The sequence below is a fragment of the Helicoverpa zea genome, chromosome 20, assembly GCF_022581195.2.
Source record: "Helicoverpa zea isolate HzStark_Cry1AcR chromosome 20, ilHelZeax1.1, whole genome shotgun sequence".
NCBI classification, from domain to species: Eukaryota; Metazoa; Arthropoda; class Insecta; order Lepidoptera; family Noctuidae; genus Helicoverpa; species Helicoverpa zea.
This window is the reverse complement of record NC_061471.1, coordinates 364,088-382,805: the sequence shown is the minus strand read 5'-3', so window position 1 is coordinate 382,805 and position 18,718 is coordinate 364,088. Positions and strand designations below refer to the sequence as shown.

At 38.1% G+C, this 18,718-nt stretch overlaps 1 protein-coding gene across 4 annotated transcripts in view; it reads right to left on the bottom strand.

Moving 5' to 3' along the window:
- LOC124640237 (serine/threonine-protein kinase D3) overlaps positions 1-18,718 on the bottom strand; it is a 69,504-nt gene that overhangs the window by 16,930 nt on the left and 33,856 nt on the right. For 3 of the 4 annotated variants that reach the window (XM_047177914.1, XM_047177913.1, XM_047177915.1), the window contains 4 exons: positions 2,797-2,941; positions 1,199-1,343; positions 768-911; positions 268-455 (listed from right to left, as the gene is read on the bottom strand). In XM_047177914.1, coding sequence (XP_047033870.1) covers positions 268-455; positions 768-911; positions 1,199-1,343; positions 2,797-2,919 — 600 coding nt within the window. In that variant the 5' untranslated portion in view covers positions 2,920-2,941. Of the gene's footprint in view, positions 1-267; positions 456-767; positions 912-1,198; positions 1,344-2,796; positions 2,942-18,718 lie in introns of those variants that run through there. The other variant, XM_047177916.1, reaches the window with a different exon arrangement.

Genomic DNA, 18,718 nt, shown 5'->3' with positions numbered 1-18,718 from the left:
ATACTTAGCTGCCATTTGACTCTGTATACAGATCATGTTTCGTTGACTGAGAGATTCTATCCTCACTTTTTACTCCACAAAACCTAACAAAATTTAAATTTTGCATACATTTCATCTTTTTGAGCCCTGAATACAGTAATTGCCAATTTATTTTTTTTTGCCTGTCAATAGATTTTTATTCAAGAATTTCTCAACCCCCTTCCCTAAATCCCCTATTTCTGTAGACCCCTAATCCTTGTCAGTGACGAGCCTGGCGAGGCGCCTTACCAGCGAGTCGTCGTGCGAGGTGTGGCTGGCGGTAGACCCGCGCGAGGGGCTGCGCCCCCCGGTGCCGCCGGCGCTGGTGTTGCCGGACACGCGCCGCCCGCCGGCGCCGGCCGCGCCCGGCGTCACCGGGGACGTGCAGTTTGACGGGACCTTTACTGCGCAACGCTTGTGGTAGTTTAGGCCGCATCCTGGAAGTTTTATGGCGGTTTAGAACTGTTAGAAAGCTATGGCGGTAATTTCTGGATCTAGCAGCATCAGAAAACACCCATTTCGGCGCTCGAGCGAAAGGAATTGTATCGGACGTACACATAGAAAGAAGTTTCATCATGTATGGATTGGGACACATTGTCATAGTTAACTAATTTGGACGAGAATATACTGTAACAAGATGACGCGCGAAAAACATAACCGTTCTTGGCAGTCGGAAACAAAATAGACGAAACTTCTTATTTATAGACTTTTAATTACTATTATATTACTTTAGAATGTAAAGTACTTACCTTCACACTTGAGTCCCTGCCTCACTAATCCGAACAGCATTTCCCCGCAGAAGTCGCAGAAGGTGGGCGCCTTGTACGAGTGCACGGCCAGCGCGTGCGGCCGCGGCGCCGGCGCAGCCTCCGCACCGCCGTCGCATAGCAACGCTGTAACAAACCCATACATTTTAGTTGTATACAATTTCAGAAAATGCGCTAAACCCTAGTAACAGTTTCCTAAAATCTCGTTAGTTGTAGGTACAGGTGAATTTTTAGAGAAGAATTTTGGCAATGTAGCATCGCACTAGGACTATCAGGAGATATCCAAATTAAAGAAAGAATATGCCACGATGGATCTGTAACTAGTAGTGGCGAGTAAAATTGTCCTAGATATAAACATCAATCTGAAGCCCCTGCAAAAATATTATGACTGCACTACTGACATCCATACTCACGGTTGGCGGTGAGCACGATCTCGACGAGCGTCTCATCAGTGACGTCAGAGGCGGAGTTGATCAGCTGCAGCACGTTGGGCGAGCAGTAGTCGTGTCGGAACAGCAGGATCCGGTCTGAGAGACGGTTTAGGCCGTTATCTGGTATCTGTGGGTGTAAAAGGTTTGATGTTAGGGTTCGTTGATGTTTTATTTCAATTAACCTTTTGGTTGTCGACCTCCGTAATGTGCTGTTACGTGCAATGTTAACGCTTTTATGAATAAGGCAATAACGTTAGGTAGGCCTTCAGAAAAAGGAAGATTATACCATTAAATCGATAATAAGAAATTATAAATGATACCTTCCCGGAATCCTCATTAGTTTTTCTATCTAACAAAACGTAAACGTAGTGAAATAAAACTGACCTGACATTCCTGTGACGTGATATGTTTTCATTTTAATAATATTTATTCACATAACCTTCGCACTTTATCACAATACGTCGAATCCACAAATATATTCACTAAAATTACACTATAATACGATGGCACATATGTTTACACATTCATAACATACTAAATATCACTACTAAATACACTATTTGCACGACACAACAACTTATTCTGTCAACCGATAAAAATTCTGCGAACGCGGCGTGCGCCGGCGGCCATACACCTGGCGAGTAACGTTAACGTTTTTACAACTTTTTCTCTTTGACACACAATTATGATGTCAATACTTGATGGTTTAAGTATATATTGCTTTTATTTTTTTTTATAGGTAAAATGCTAACTACTTAAATGTATTTCAAACTATTTACGAGAATTTGTAGCAAAACATGTCATAACACGACGGCCATTATGGAAAAAAAATGTTAAGTCTAAACTTTCGTTACTTTTTTCGCCTATATAATCATCACTTTTTGAAAAACAATTACTAAATACGGAATCTACACTTATTTTTCAGTAATTCTATATAGATTTTTATAAGAAAACTTAGCGTCTACTGCCTCTATTCATTGTTTATTTCGCTGTTTGATTCGCACAAATTTACACTCTTTGACGTCGGCCGTGACTGGAATGTCAGATGAATTTATTTATTTTTTAGTTCGTTCAAAATTATGTTGCTGCTATTGAAAAATATAAAAATTAAGAGTGAATGAACCATTTCTTTCATATAAATACAGAACATATTGCTACTTGCAACACAACTACAGATATTTAGCGACCAATCCTGACAAAGCCCTTAAGTGTAACTGTCCGACTTAAGACATTTGGAGCATTTTTTTCTTATGTCGCACTGTGTAACATAAGACATTCAAGATCACTGTGTAACATAAGACATGATGATTTTGATAATGATGACATTATGTTATCCCTCATAATGGGACGTTTGATTCGCATTTTTCAGGCTTTTTCACTTGGAGCAGCAAGTAATCCTACATATCAATGATCATACATATGAGCTTACTTCTATAAAATCTAGTAAGCGAGAAAGCCGGTGTAGTCGCAATCCTTATCATTGAAGGTATCCACAGAAAGGTTGCTTGTAAAAGAAACTTCATGGTTGGGCATGGTCTTTTACTTAATACTGTAGGGAACTTAGATAACCTACGTCTTACCTTGTCATGCACGAACTTGACGGCGAGGTCCTTGAGGTGCGCGAGCGTGAGCAGGTGTGCGGGCGCCGCCACCGCGTCGCGCACGACGCCCAGCTGGAACAGGAACGTCACGTCGTCCTCCATGGCGCCACCCACCGCCGCTACCCTGCACAGGAGACGACATATTTGTTTTAGCACGAGGAATGTGACATTTTTCTCAAGATACCGAAGAATTTGAAAAGTAACTGTTGGGTCTGGTCTGTGAAGTGTATGTGATGAAGATTTTCGGAGATCAGAATAAGAACGAAAGCTTAATAATACTTTAGTAATTTCTTAGATGCGAGGTTATTTTTGATGAAAACTGTCATGGTTGGTATTGTGTTCCATTCAGAACAATTGAACATGATAATGTAAATGCGGAATCTCTTGCCCAAAATAAAAACATTGAAGGCCGCCTTATTATCATATCATTTACTTACTGATTGCCTCACAGGTAATTAATATAAAATGTGTTTCTTTAGATATGTTCGGGGAAGTACTTTTTAGAGGACAATCAGGGGTGTCTATTTAAGCCCGTGTGAAAAGTTATCACCTGCAGCTAACATAAACAATGACGTGTGAACTAGTTGAAAATATTAAAAACAATAACATTTCCTCAAGTTATCGTAGAGTCTCATTAACGAAAATATTTTTTGGCAATTATTTATAATTTGGATGAACCGGATCCTAGTCCGGTGACCTGGAGAAATGTCACTTTGTTGCATTTGCATAAACAATGATTGCACCTAGTATGTACACCTACTTTCTCTTTGTACATGCGTGTTATTTACTAAAGAAAGGTTAGAGAATATAGCACTAAGATATCTTGAAAGCAAAAAGGGACTCAAAGATACGCCCTCTGTTATAAGTGCAAGAAAGCTTCACTTGATTAATTGTAGGTACTAAGCGCAGCTAGTTAGTTTTACCTCATCTGATAATTTGATTAAAGGCGCATCTAATAAATGATCTTAAAGTGTCCATATTGGTCGACTAGACAAGATGTTGTCGCGCGAGGGAGCCGGGTCCACCCGTGTGCTCTATCGTGCGCCAATCATATCATCCGTTGATATTTCTATTATAGTGCGCTAATGATTAATTAATTATGGCTTATGTTTACCTTACCTTATTTGTAACAAATAGCAGACAAAAATAGTAAATGATCACCAAAATTAAACTCGCATTTTAATGTAAAAATTGTAACCAAAGTTTTAACACTTTGCTATCCTATTTAAGTAAAATTACTCCAAGTAAATCATGAGTAAGCCAAAAATAGAATATGATCACCAAAATTAAATCAACATTTTAAAGTAAAATTATAACCAAAGTTTTTATATTCTGCTATCCTATTTAAGCAAATGAGTCCAAATAAATCATTGTTATCCCAAACTTAATATATATGTTAGCAGGCATGCAGCATGGAAGCAAACATGCAACACGCAGCAAGCATGGCTTCTGTCTAGGTAATTGAGGTAGGGCAAACAAGACTACGTGGAGTCTACATACACATAACTGAATATAGACATCACTTAATTTGGCATCATAATACTTTATTTGATAATAAGCCTACATTTTATGGCAATAACAGTCATTTATTTAGGCAAAAATAATACACTAATTTGGTCGTCAAGATTTGGTGATCATTTACTTTTGGTGGTCGAATACACTTTAAAGTGGAGTCGTGACTAAAATAGCTGGTACTATTTTATTTTTAGACTTTATTTTTCTGATGTTAAGTAGATATTTTTGGTTACAAAACGAAGGGTATCAAAGCATTTTATGGTGGTCATTATATTTATTCCTATTAATTATCTATTCCTATTACGGAACATAGAAAAAGATCTCTATTTATACCATCATATGTTGAAGAAACCCTAAGTTTTAGGAGCTCAAGTTACGTGCAAAATTGAATTTGTAATGTACAGACTACCGTAACAAGAATCTCGCTCGTTAGAAAAATCACCCTTTTGCAGGTGTATAATTTCAATCAGTTTAATCTGCTTAGACAATTCCTGTAACCTGTGTACTGTAACCTGATCAAATGAACTTTCATTTGTCCGGCTTCGTCTGGTTTGTAGGGGAAATTCAAGTACTTTACGAAGTTGACCACCTTCATAGATCAGTAGTGAAATGTAGAAGCTCATGTTTACACATATGTTTGCACATATTATTATAAATACTCTTGGTATCACATGTTGTTTCTAAGATATTTACATTTCAAATAGATCGGTCCATCTTCCATTATAACTTATCAATTAATTAGAGTCTAATGAGGTCGTAAATGATCACTAATTGAGTCTGCGTGCTCATAGTAAAGGTAACTGAATCGAAGCCGTGTGATTGGTCACACAGTGATTAGGCTACTTCAATGTGAAAAGGTTAAATAGCTGGGGTATCGGATACCTTTGCTCTTTCCTTATATCTTGAGTAAATATTTTCATTCCATAGCTGATTAACTTTTTAATTTGCCTAATTGTCTTTATTTTCAGAACGATTATATACGATTGCTTTTCCAGGTTCTTAAGCGATTGGTTGGATAAAACTTCAAGTTTCCCTCCACTCCTCGAAAATCGTCATACGACAATACATTTACGACGAATTTTGAGTGCTAGTAAACATTAACAGCTGTACATAAGCCTGACGTCAGCTAATGTTTAGACGAGCGAGCCCATGAGCGACTCAGGCACAATTACATGGAGACTGTAGTGAGATACACGTGGCGCCACCAGCCCTGAACTCACGCCAATTGCTCTAGATAATGTGGACTGTAAACAGGACAGCTTACGCGATTCATTCAGTAGCTAAGACGGCCTGATAAAGGAATTGATGAGAAATGAGATTAGATAGTAGACATTGAGGAAGATAACGAAATTGGCGAAGAGGGTATAACAGTAAATAGAAGGAAGGTAATATATGTGCCCAAGTATGTAGGGAAGTTTTTCGGCTACCTACCGTACAGCCATCGGACTGGTGCACATTGCAATTTTCTTCCAAGGTTAGTTGTTTTGTCAAACACACCTATTGGTGTTCTGAAGTTAGTGTCTATTAAAGTTCTTGTATCTTCTGCTAAACTTACCAACTTTATCAAGGATTATGGAATTATTGGCACATGGCGGTATTATCATAATAACAATATCTATCTCAAAATAACTTATAATAATAGAATTGTGTCGATCAATATCAATTATATTTTCACTATGTTTGTTTACTATATAGCACATACACGTCACGTCACGGGTGACCCGGGAGCGCACAAACACGGGTTCGACTCCTGCGCATGTCACCGCGTCATCGGCAGATGTGGTCCTATCGTTGTTATTGTTTCTTGACGCACTGATTCGACAAGATTGGTATTATATTGATATCGAGGTTTAAGAGAATGGCTTAGTAAGTAATTTTATACAAGACTAGCTGTTACTCGCGGCGTATCCTAAAAGACTACCATAAGAAACCGTATAAAAAAGGTGACCATGCTAGGTGTACACAATTATCAGAAGCTTGATAGAATGTGTGCTTACGAAGTGTGCCGTGTCAGATAGTCACGAAACAAATGGCAAATCTCCATTGACTTGAAAAAGTGCCAAAAAGTAGCCTAGTTTTAAACGTTTTTGACTTTGCCTAGAAATTGGAAATCCCAGAAATTGTATCTTTCATTCAACAAATGTGGATTCTGATAAGAGTCTAATTCTAATCTAATTGTAAAACAACGAATTAGCAGCCTAGTAGAACTACCAAGGCTGTTGCTGGGCTTCCATTACCCCATATCTACGTAATTAATTACATGCGACATTTTCGGTATAATTAACCTAGATAGGTAAATGATTTAGACTACCGGATGGCGTATATTGACTTTTCAAATTCTCTTTAAGAACTCCAAAAATGGATTATGTACTTAGTGTCCTTGCAAAGGCTTCAATCTTTGCCTATTTAAGTGCAATTTCTTTATTGTCTGTAGTAAACAAAGGATACAATGGGTCGTGGATAATGAAGATAATTAGGTATTTATTTGTTGATGCACAAACACACAGATACCTCTCTGACGTATCCGCGCCAGATAATGCCTTAACGTTAATTACTTCACAGATAGCTAATTGCCAAATCACGTATTTGTTTATAAACTAATTTGTGCAATGTTTAAAATATTTATATTTAAACAACCTTGCCATTGCCAAATGTGATAGCTGAAAAGAGGGTAGTTTCGGTCGATAAAGAGCCTGAAATACCGCGAACACTCGATAAACAGTGACAGAAACAGTGAGAGATAAAGTGAGAACACTCTTTCTTAGCAACAATGAGACAATAGTTATAATATTTCACAGTATGTACTTGCAATTGATTGATAGCAATCACTGTTTGTCCTCGCAATTATATTATTAACATAGTGACCCAGCCCTGCAGGATCACGGAACCGACACAATGACCAGGTTACTGCAACAACCATGTAATGCTCAAGAGATAGTACTGAGTGATTGATGCACATTAGCAGTTCACTTCCTGATCCACTTTTATGTTGTACCTTTTTATCTGAGCAATAAACTGTACATGTAGTCTCTGTGTCTCCTCATTGAGTACTCAGTCAATGAAAAAGATTCTTGTATAATACAAATAGTCCTTTTAAATAGATAATTTAGTAAAGTCAACGATATTGACCAGTAACATTCCCTCTGCTCTCTTTCTTTGGGCATCAATCATAACTAATGCATTCATTCAGTAAACTTATAGTTTCAAGAACGTATAGAAATCAGTTCAGTAGTTGTAAAGATCACTTTACATCAAATTGCTTTGTCTGGGATAATATCGTCGGCTTCAAACGTCTCCGCCGCCTTTTCCGTCTAGAAACCAGATTTAGCAGACAGGGCATGTGCGATAACACCATTATGTCAGTAGCTCGTGCACCCTTCGAGTTGTTTTGTGCACTTCCTATGCACGTGCCCTCGATAAGGGAACATTTCGATAACCACTATTAGCGATATTCGGTCTGTTTTGCTTAAGATACTGCTGCGTGTGTAAGCTATTAAACTATATCTATCGGAAATTATCTTAACTATAAGTTATACATCCGACGTGTCCATTTATTTTATGTGGATGTCCTGATTTATTCATTAATCTTGAGGAAAAACTTTTTAGCATTTGAGTTTCAGCACAAGTTTACCCTGTTTGTTTCCAAGTTTACAAAGCTTACATCAGACATAAACAAGCTCATATGTTGATTTTTCCAACACATTTTGTTCACAAGCGTGTGTGTGCATGTAGGTTCAGACGTGAAGCAATAAGAATTGTATTTTTTTGGTGAGCTGATGACAACCCATCGTGTGGGAAGGATCAGTCATTCTGTGTTACCGGCTCGCTTCCCTCGCAGAATAAATGGTACAGCTACATGGCGTTAGGATTTATACGAATAGTGTAGGTATCCAGCTGGTGGCATATTGCAAATGTATGTAAAGAAGCCAGCTTTTGGATGTTTGTGTTGATGTGACCCATTTGCAGCGATCCCTGTCCGCCTCGTCATCTGGGCTACACACTGACCCTAGACCCCTAGGGTAAGGACGCACAACTACATAGAACAAATGTTTGTTTTAACTAAACCAATCTAGTTTATCGGCGAGCACATCATGTAAATATTAAATCATACCTAGTTGATAATATTTCGCACAAATATTAGGTACTATTTCTTGTTAGCCATTTTTTGTGCAAGTCTCTTTTTTATTTACTTATCGAGTAAAGTTTTTTACCACTTTTGACACTTATATGGAAGATCCTGAAGTTTAATTTTAAAATAACACATATTTGTCGAAATTTCGATATTTAATCTAGAAGACTATCTAGTAGTTTTGATACTAAATAGGTGTTTACAGAGACATCAAATCCCAGCTTACAGCTTCCATAGCAGTAATGTAATAACTCATCAAATCTTGTTTTATATCTGCCACGATGCCAGAAGAATGAGAATACACCAATAAACACACTAGCATCACCACGGAAACGTCGTAGAGAATCCTCCATATTGATTGATCTACGAACATTACGTAAGGGTTATCGTCCATTGTTGTTGTTTGCGGGCTGTGTGTTATGCAAGTGTACACGTGTGCCGTCGCTGTGTGCTGCCCACTGACAGCAATGAGGTTGCACGTGTCAGCTGGGGAAACTGTGCTAAGTCCATCTCTAGTTTTAATGTGTCTGTTGGTTTGTTGTAAGTTATTTTGAAGTACATCTATCATGCAGCAGTATTAATCGTGTCAAATATTTCCTCCGCATCCCGTGGAAACTAGTCACTGTAACCGGATAGAAAGTTATTCGTCATTCATTATATAACAGTTAAGTATATAATTTTTCACTAGAGAAGTTCCTGAGATTATCGCGTTCAGACAAACAACCTTTTCAGCTAGAATAGACTCGTAAAATGTTCTCAATATGGCAAAACTTTCCAGCATCGGGCAAGAAAAAGGAGCAAAAGTATTGTTAAATAGCAATACTTTTCCTTATAACGATATTTAGCATGATATAGTGGTTTTTAACCTGTAGAATCACGGGTGATTGACATGTCTTTGGGCTTAGAGTCACGCAATTTGCTTAACACTAGACATTAACATAATGTGTACATACGCATAAAATTTCGAGTGTACAGAAGAAAAACTTGTTTATGAGTACCAGGAAAAATGGCAATTTTTTTGGTCATAGTTATGGTACTTATTTAAAATTTTGTGACAAGCAGTCAGTTAGATGTCAAAGTTACACCCATTATGTCCACTCCCACAAGGTACAAAGTATATGCTTTACAAATATTGTGAAGAAATACAATTGTACGCATTTAACGCATTGTTTTATATTCAATATTTTGTCTACTTTGTCTCAACAGAGGTTGAGCACATCTTTGTCAGTAGGGATGAATTAATTTGAATGATTTTACGTACTTTTAGGTACTGGAGTTCAATCAAACTTTATTTTCAGGCTACTGTGCATATGAAGACAAGAAGGGAGAAAGTACGAACATAGAGAAGTTTAACAATAGCTGGTTTTCTTTTCAATAATATTCTCTGAACAAGCAAAATTACTCTAACAGCCAGTTTCTTCATCAAAAGTTAAAGCCAAAATAAAAGTCAAAGTAATGTCTAAAGTAAAAGTAACGGTCAAATTCAATTTTTCTATTAGTTTTGCTGTCACTTTAGCCTTGAAAAAACGTATTTGACCGTAACTTTTACTTTAGACATTACTTTAACTTTAACTTTTGATGAAGAAACTGGCCGTAAGACGCGAGTAAAACAGCTTTAAGGTAAACGTACCAATACTCGTCGGATTTCGGAAATCACCGACTTTGAAGCGCCACTGTGTGTTAAATATTCAATAGAAAATGAAAATTTTTGCATGACGTGATAGAGTATTTATTCGTTATTCTAAGTAACTAATGTTTTTTTAATAATTTTCATGGGTTTATGTACTTATTAAGGCAAAAGTAAAAAAAGAGCGATTTGTACCAATAGTCGTCTGATATGTACGGATACTCGTCAAATATTCCCAGTACTCGTCAACTTTTAATGCTAATGTAAACTCTCTGCTCTTGAACATAAGGTTCAAGTTATTTACATTTTTTTGTGCTTGAATTTGTTAAGCATACTTATGCCTTTGAAACATTAGGTAGATAGATAGAAAACCAAATCCCTATTTAGAATAGCAGGTCATAATCTGTTAGAAGAGCAGGTATTCAATAAAACAGATACATAGTTGCATTTTAATTAATATTCCTATCTATCAAACGCTTGGAATCACAAAATCAGTCTATAAATAAAATATATTTCGTAATCAATCATATAACCATGCAGTCATGTGCATATGTAGCACGAGTAAAATTATTACTATTAAAATATTTAAGAAAGAGTTTACTTATACTGTCCCCCACCTCCGGCCGGCCGGAGTGAAGCATGACGGGGGATAGGTCTCCCGCCTCTTGGCTTGCCTTCATTGGCCGACCAGAGTGGAGTCGCTAGAGCAGGGTTAGCAGCCCTGCTCGGAGATTAGGTGCCTCGTGGTAAGTGGCGAGTGGGCCGGTGGTGCTGGACCCACTGGGAGCGCGTGATCTGCATTTAAAGTCCGCCGCGGTATCCTCACCCTTCAGCCGCTCATGTACCTGTCGCCCTCTTGTTGCGATTTAGCAACTGATTCCCGGGGGCCCATTATGTGAGGTGGCGAGTCTCCACCTGCCATTTTTACATGTATTTAATACATTGTCATCGGCAGGTACCATAGTTCCCGTAGTTTCCCCATTCCTAGTCCATTATTAGCATCCCATCACAATAAAGGGCTTCAGCGTGTTGGCTTCGGCCCCACGTTCGCATTCCAAAAATCCGGAACTCTGTAGCCCCGAGGTCTGGAAGAGATATCTAATAATAATCTTTATTAGCCCCGCAGGACATCTGAGGTGGATGACGGGGAGTAGCGACCCCGAGGGGCTATATATACCGAGTACTCCAGGGAGAGCATACTGTCCCTGTCCTGCTTCACTCCGGCTGGCCGGAGTGAAACATGACGGGGGATGGGTCTTCCGCCTCTGGCTTGCCTTCATTGGCTGTCCAGAGTGGAGTCGCTAGAGCAGGGTTAGTAGCCCGGCTCGGTGGGTAGGTGCCTCGTGGTAAGTGACGATTGGGCCGGTGATGCTGGACCCGCAGAGAGCGCGTGATCTGCGTTTAAAGTCCGCCGAGGTATCCTCACCCTTCAGCCGCTCATGTATTGCCCTCTTGTCGCTATTCAGTGACTGATTCCCGGGGGCCCAGTAAGTGAGCTGGCGAGCCTCCACCTGCCTTTTAACATATATTTTATACATTGTCATCGGCAGGTGCCATAGTTCCTATAGTTTCCTATATCCTAATCCACTAACATCTCAACGCAATAGCCTTGTCCTTGGGTTCATTTCTATAGTATGTATATGTATACAGGGATAATCATCGGTTTTGTGTCACCATTTCATTAAAGTTGTCTTAAAAGGGCGTTTTAAATTTTCTTGCTGCATCTGATGTTGTGGCCCTTTGATTTACAGCTTCTATGACTTGTGAAAGGCCCTCTTGCTTGTATGTAGTTTCTTTCAGTCATGATCTGCTATTAAAATTACGATCATGCAATGACTAGGTACATACAATTTTAAATATAAAAATCTTACTTAAGATTACTCTTTACCCATCAATATCGAATACGACAAGCAAAGAAGTGACAGAGATGGAAGCTATATCTTAGTTTTAAAACTGATTTTAATATTTTTTGCGTCGAAACTAGTTGAATGACATAATTTTTATACAGGCGCTATTAAGGCACGTTAGGGAGACGCGGTACAATACGCGTGACGACATGCAGTTATTTCGAACGAAAAGCGTAGTGTAAGAACAGTCAATTTTTGCTTGCCACAAATTGTAATCCAAGCGTAGTAGAAACAAAGGCTAGTGGTAGTTGTACCCAAAGCGGTAGATGTGTATCGCGTGTCCTTAATCGAATGGCGGAGGCCTACAGCGGCCAATATATACCTAAAAAAAAACATGACTGTGTACTTGCATCTATTGTACAATACAATTTTGTAAAAGTCCCGATATTAGCTATTTATTCACATTTTGTACTGTAAAACACAAAATATCCTCATTATGACGAGTTTAGGTGCAATTTTTGAGCATGTCTCAGTAGTCGTCATAATAATTCTAAAATTGACGGGTTTTGGGTCAAATGGGAGTTTTAAAGTACCAATAGATGTCACATTAAAAAAATATATCTTCTATGTTAAAAGTATTCCAAATTGCATATTACATCGTTAGCAAATAAACTTAACTATCTAATTAAACAAAGAAACATACCACAGACCCCACTGGAGTTATGTAAATCAAAACACAAAACCACGTGCTGAGTTTCACTTTTGACAGCTGAACTTCACGAAAAAACTTTTTTGTTAGGGCACACACGTTTCGAATAACATATCTTGGACGCCATGACCGTTAAAACCCCGTATTGTCATTTCAATTGTGCAATATATTATCAACAATATGTTGACATATAAACCGGCCCATTTTAAGTTCAGTAGAAATAATAAATAAAAGTTTTTAGATTAATTGACGACTATTGGGGCATGACGACTTCACCCGCGTTTACCTTATTAGCTAGTACAAATGCAATCCTTACCAAAGTTCAACTATATTATACAAATGCGCCTTTCAAAACAAACACAACCTGTTCATTCTTTGTTGGAGTAACTCACGTAAGCGCGGGCGCATCTCGCGCCAACAGTTGGAGACAAAACATCATAGCAACGCTGGAGCCGTGCGCCTTGCAGCCAGTTATCATAACAGGTGCACTGTTGTGTCTGACTGTCTGCTTTGACTAGCCTCCGACCCTGGCGAGCCTGCCACGTGTCACAGATTTAAATGTGTTGATCTTATTATGAGAACTGTTCTTTATTTATTTTTTTACAGTATTATGACTTGTAGGTTGTCTTTATGAGACGGATCTGAGTGAGTCACTGCAGGACATTAAATACACCTATAAGTGCAAGGTAATAGAACTCCTGAAAAGTATCATCAGCACCCAAAATACAACGACCTAACGATTTGCTTTCTACTATATCGGAGGTCTGAAGGTATCACCTTTCTGAAGACCTCTGGTGACCCCAAGTGCAGACAAGACGACTAGAGCTGAGTGAATCACTTCTGCAGATCAGGCAGCATAAAATTCATTCCTATCAGTCTTCTAAGCTAATGTAACATGTAACGAAGCTGGAACATATTGCCAGCCACGTGACAAAGGTCATTTAGATGTTTACCGCAAGTTTGGTTAATGTCATCGTATACCTTAATTAACCGTTCACCCCTGACCTGATAAGCTATTATTGGCCATAACTCCCCGATAGTGCTACTACTAGAGCTACGATTAGTTTAATGACGTACCGGATCACTTCCCATAGACAAAAACATCGGGCCCTAATAACAAGTGATAATGGTGACATGACGATTAACAAATGATGCCAGGGGTACTTGTTGATGGTGGCCAATGTTACATGTACAATGAAGTTGGCTGAAGGACACCAAATTATTAGGAAAAATCCTAACTTTGCTGGGGAGTTCGTTGCGCAACTTCTTCTACTCAGCAAAAACACATAGGAAGTGGTGAAGGGTGGAAGGCTGTCTTAGGTTTTTTTGACGTTCGGAAAGTGCTGTTTTGCAGCCAAGTTTGAATAAATGATTTTTGATTTTTTTTATTGTTGGAAGCTGAAGTTATATGATTACTTGATTCCCGCTCGCGGGAGAAAATGAATACTTCATCATTTAGTTTGGGTGGTTACTAATCCGAAGATTGGATGTAAAGTAAATACAGTGTTAGGTTAAGGTACAGCTCCGGTTTTGATAAGTAGCCACGAGCCCGATGCATCAGATAGATCTGTTTCCGCATAGTAACGATCTCGGGTCATAAGTTAACATATCAAGCGATATATTTTAGCACAGCTTCATTGGTCTGATCGGTCGGTTATCGAAATGCAGTGGAATGTTTGTTGGCAAAATATTGCAGATTATAACAAGCAGTGTGATAGTGAAATAGGTACTATTTATTTCGGTCATCTTTTTGATAATGGAAAATTTTACGGCAGTTATATCTACATCCGGATTTTTTAAGATTACCGGACGCTGGATAAACTATATGCATTTAAATGCATCGCGAGTAGTTAATATTTCTTCAATCAGTAGTTTAGGTACAAACGTACGTCAGATGATGCAGTTGAGGTCACACAAACACATCAGACTAATAAATAATAGAAGTGAAATAATAACAAACTAGACGGTATGATAGAAGGCGTCCGGCCCAAGGTCAGGATAGCCTCGTGTGAATCACTTGACACGTGTACGCGAGTGGCGCTGCACCAGCACCGTGCCACCTTGAACATTGAGCTACCGAAACTATCTGATAAAAAAACTGCTATGACAACAACGCCTGCACTCAAATTGCATCAAATTAAGCCCTAAGTCTGAGCATTAAAGTACATAATTTCAGTGCACGATAATTTTTTGTCGATTTGTTTTGTATTTACAAATTGATTTCGTGGGTAATATTTCACCTAAGAAAGCCATATTTAATATTAATTGGTTGTGATAAAAACTTGGTCATCTCTTATTTTAGTGACAAGCGGTTCTCAAATCAGCTGTTTCATTGCGAGACAGATTGCGCAAAGCAATGCAGTTGATCACTAGGTAAACTTTTCTACATAAAAAGTCTTCAGTATCTACATAAATGATAGATAATAGTTAATTAACAGTTTTAAAAATATTGATAACAAATCTCCTACTAGCGTGAAATATCTGAATTAACGAAATGAAAGAGCAGAAACATAGTGAACTGAGCTGAAAAACACTACCTAAGTGGTACCTCGTTGGGAAGTCCCCAACTGCGTTTGTTTAAATATATTTTTTGCCTCAATATACATAATTACGGCGTCCCAGTCACCAATGTTTGCTATTTTGTCAACATCTAAGTACACTTGGAAAGTTGCGACGACCACAACGATACCCGGTTTCTATCGATACGTCATTCGTTTGGTCGTTTCGAAGACATGAGGTAATAAAGAATACTAGATACATGCGGACTATTGCGGACACACATACGAAAAACATAGCCCTTATTAACAGTCGAGTAGAAAAGACTAGTACATTTTAATTTGAATAACAATATTTTCTCAAAACTGCTAATACTTATTTAGGGCAGCTCTATTCCCTCTGTACCATAGACGAACATAAAATATTCAATTCCAGAATAACTTAGCAATAGAAACCTTCCTGGAACTGAAACTGAAAACCTACTTTCTGGAAATCTAGTCCTTCGACGAAATGGAAATGGGTAAAGGTTCCGAAAATTAACAACAACCAAACCTTTACGGAACCTGAAGGTCGAACAAGCACTTAATTTCAAGTTATTTTTGGACTCAAGTATAAAATAATTTTGGAATTCAATATTACGCGTTGTGATGTGAATCGAGCCATATGTCCTTCTGCAACCTTTTTGTAATCTTTGGATGAGGCGCAAAAGATTCCTGTTTGTTTAAAAAAACAGTATACAAAGCGCCACAGTGTGACAAACAGACGAACACACCCATCTGTGTGTCACTAACGTTCTTGATATTGACCTAAATAATTTGCCCAATATTTATGATAATGACAACGTAACGACCCACGGCGTGCGTAAGCGCACGCAACGAGAGCGCGCGTGTACAACCTTCCGCTAAGATACATGATATAATGAACCAGTAAAGAAATATTTTTAAGGGTTTTTAAAATGCAGTTTTAAATAGTAGAGCAAACCATCCAATCCGTGCTACATGCACTTTCCACACCATCTTTACTTGGTTAGTTCAATCAAGCGCGGATCCAGCCCTCAAAAAAGGTTGTGGTCACAGCTACTAGAAAATCGGAACTAGAAGCGGCTACTAGAAAAGTAAAAGTCGGAGCATGAACATACTCATTAAAAATTATGCAAGTCGTTTATGAACTTTTGAATGAAATTATTTCCTTTTTTCTGAGCATCAGGACTTTGGCATTAGAAATGAAAATAAACTTATCAGGAAGTTGGACCCGATAAAAAAAAATAGTTTCGATCCAAACCTATTTCAATCAATAACTTCTAGTAGCCAGTAAGCCAATATAGCGAGGGTTTGACGCATTTGGTGCACTTCTCAACTACCAGTGGCGGCATAGCATCGGGTGGCACCCCGGGCTGCTACCTATTGAGCACCCCAAAAAAAAAAACGACAAAATAAAATTACGAACCAATCTAATAATGCTAAAAAAACGTTTTTTTTTTAATATATCTAAACTCATATTATGCTCACTATCAGTTCCGTCTCTAGCTTATGTACCGAGTGCAATCATTACTAAAGCACCTCTATGTATGGAAAGATTGTGAGTAGTTTTGTTTTTTGCGCGAGCGTAGCAAGCCGGAACATTTTGTAGATTTCGTCGTAAGTTAAAAAACCAAAAGCAAAGACGTGGTATAAAACCGCGAGCGCAAAATTTTGGAGTCTTGGGACACGAAATCACAGAAACAAGTAAAAATAAAAGCCACTGCTAAGTGAAAAAACCGCGAGCGTAGCGAGCGTGAGATTTTTTGAGGTTTGGTACTGTTTTGTACAAAAAAATGAAAAATAGTGACTATTGTAAATAATAATAATTTTATTGTAATAGACAGCTGTGTTGCTGGGAAGTTTGTTTTGTTCTTCACCGCTTCTTGTTAACCAGAAAGTCCTGAAAGAGGGCGTTATGGGGGTGCTATCCTTTTCTACTTTCAATTTTAACTTAAACTAATCTAACGTTTTCGACATTGGACTTAAACCACCGCAAAGTGGAAAAGCCGCGAGCGTAGCGAGCGCGAATTTTTTTGGGTTTTGGGACACAAAAGTACCTCAAAAACTAAAGCTGTAAGAAAAAAAATATGGTGATCTCGAATTAGTAAACAACAGTCATAAAATTAAATGCAACAAAAAAAAGTATTATTTTGTTCCCTAGTGTTATCATCAGCCTATCGATTTAAAAAAAACGTAAAAGTGTGATGTCACAAGTCTAGGTAATAAGGTTGTGGGCATGCCCATCGTGCCCACAACGGTGGATCCGCCCTTGAGTTCAATCTATTGTTTGGGAGCAAAATCGTGTCATTTTTGATAGGATCTAATCTTTACTTACTTGTTTTCTATTCAGCGACATCTTCGTTTATTTATTATGTAAGCACCAATTGCTTGGGTACCGCTAATTAGCCGTATAATTTGGTTGTTTTCGTATCGGCGGGAGTCTGGGCTGGTTATCGGCTGCATCATATGGCACCTATCTGCGTCAGTGCGTTGGTCAAGGCCGCACGGCACGCATTGCCCCGCATTTTTCGGCCACGTAATCGTCAAAGATGCGGCTTTGTTTTATATCAATATTATTATGATAATCTATCTTTAAACTTTTGCTTGAACGCGCTAATTTTAGGAACTACTGGCCTGATTTGTCTTTTTTTCAAAGGTTTTAGATAGCCCGTTTTATCGAGGAAGGTTATTAGGCTATTCTTTATCAGTGTTCCCACGCGACATGGATGAAACTGGATGAAGCTAGACTTTTAATTTTTTTCTAAGCATTTCAAATAGGCTACAAACAGCAGAAACGCATCAGATCAGCAACAGAACGTGCCCTTCCAAGGTTCACGCAGATTTACGCGTGACAATGTTACTCACAGAGGAAATACGTACTAGTATGTTACTATGTAACATCTTCCGATAAGAATGTGCATAGCAAAGGCACAAGTAAGTATTCAATACTGCTGTCATGGGCTAAAAGTACCTACATTGTTACGTCTTTATATCTCGTTGCTAGTTCTAAGAGGTTAAAAAAAAATGTTAAAACGAGTCGCATACAGTGTTTTTTTCTCTTTGATTTAAAATACATTAACAAATTATGAAACAATAAATTCAGAAACGTTTTTTCGTAAGATTTTACATTTACGGTAACAATACACGAAAACTTTATAAATAAATATAAAACTTTATCATTTTGTATTAAAACCTTCTCAAGATTTTCACAATAGGTACTACATCATACCCGCCTTAAGCTAAACCGATAATGAATTATAACAATTAAGTCATTACGTAAAAATACATAAAAAAGGTGGCGTGTTAAGTGGCCCACTCCGCTTTCACCGGTATCCACGTGCAGATAGATAACAGTAATCTGCCGGATTTCAGGTCATCACACAATTGATTATTATTTATTATTAAATTATATTGTTTTCCTCTTATCTTATTTTTTTTATAATTAGCTTTTGTCCGCGACGATAAATATGCTTTCCATAATTTTCTAATTTTAGTATACCTACCATTTGCATCGTCTCGGTTTTATCAATATGTCTAAAATTAGTGCTATGGTTTTTT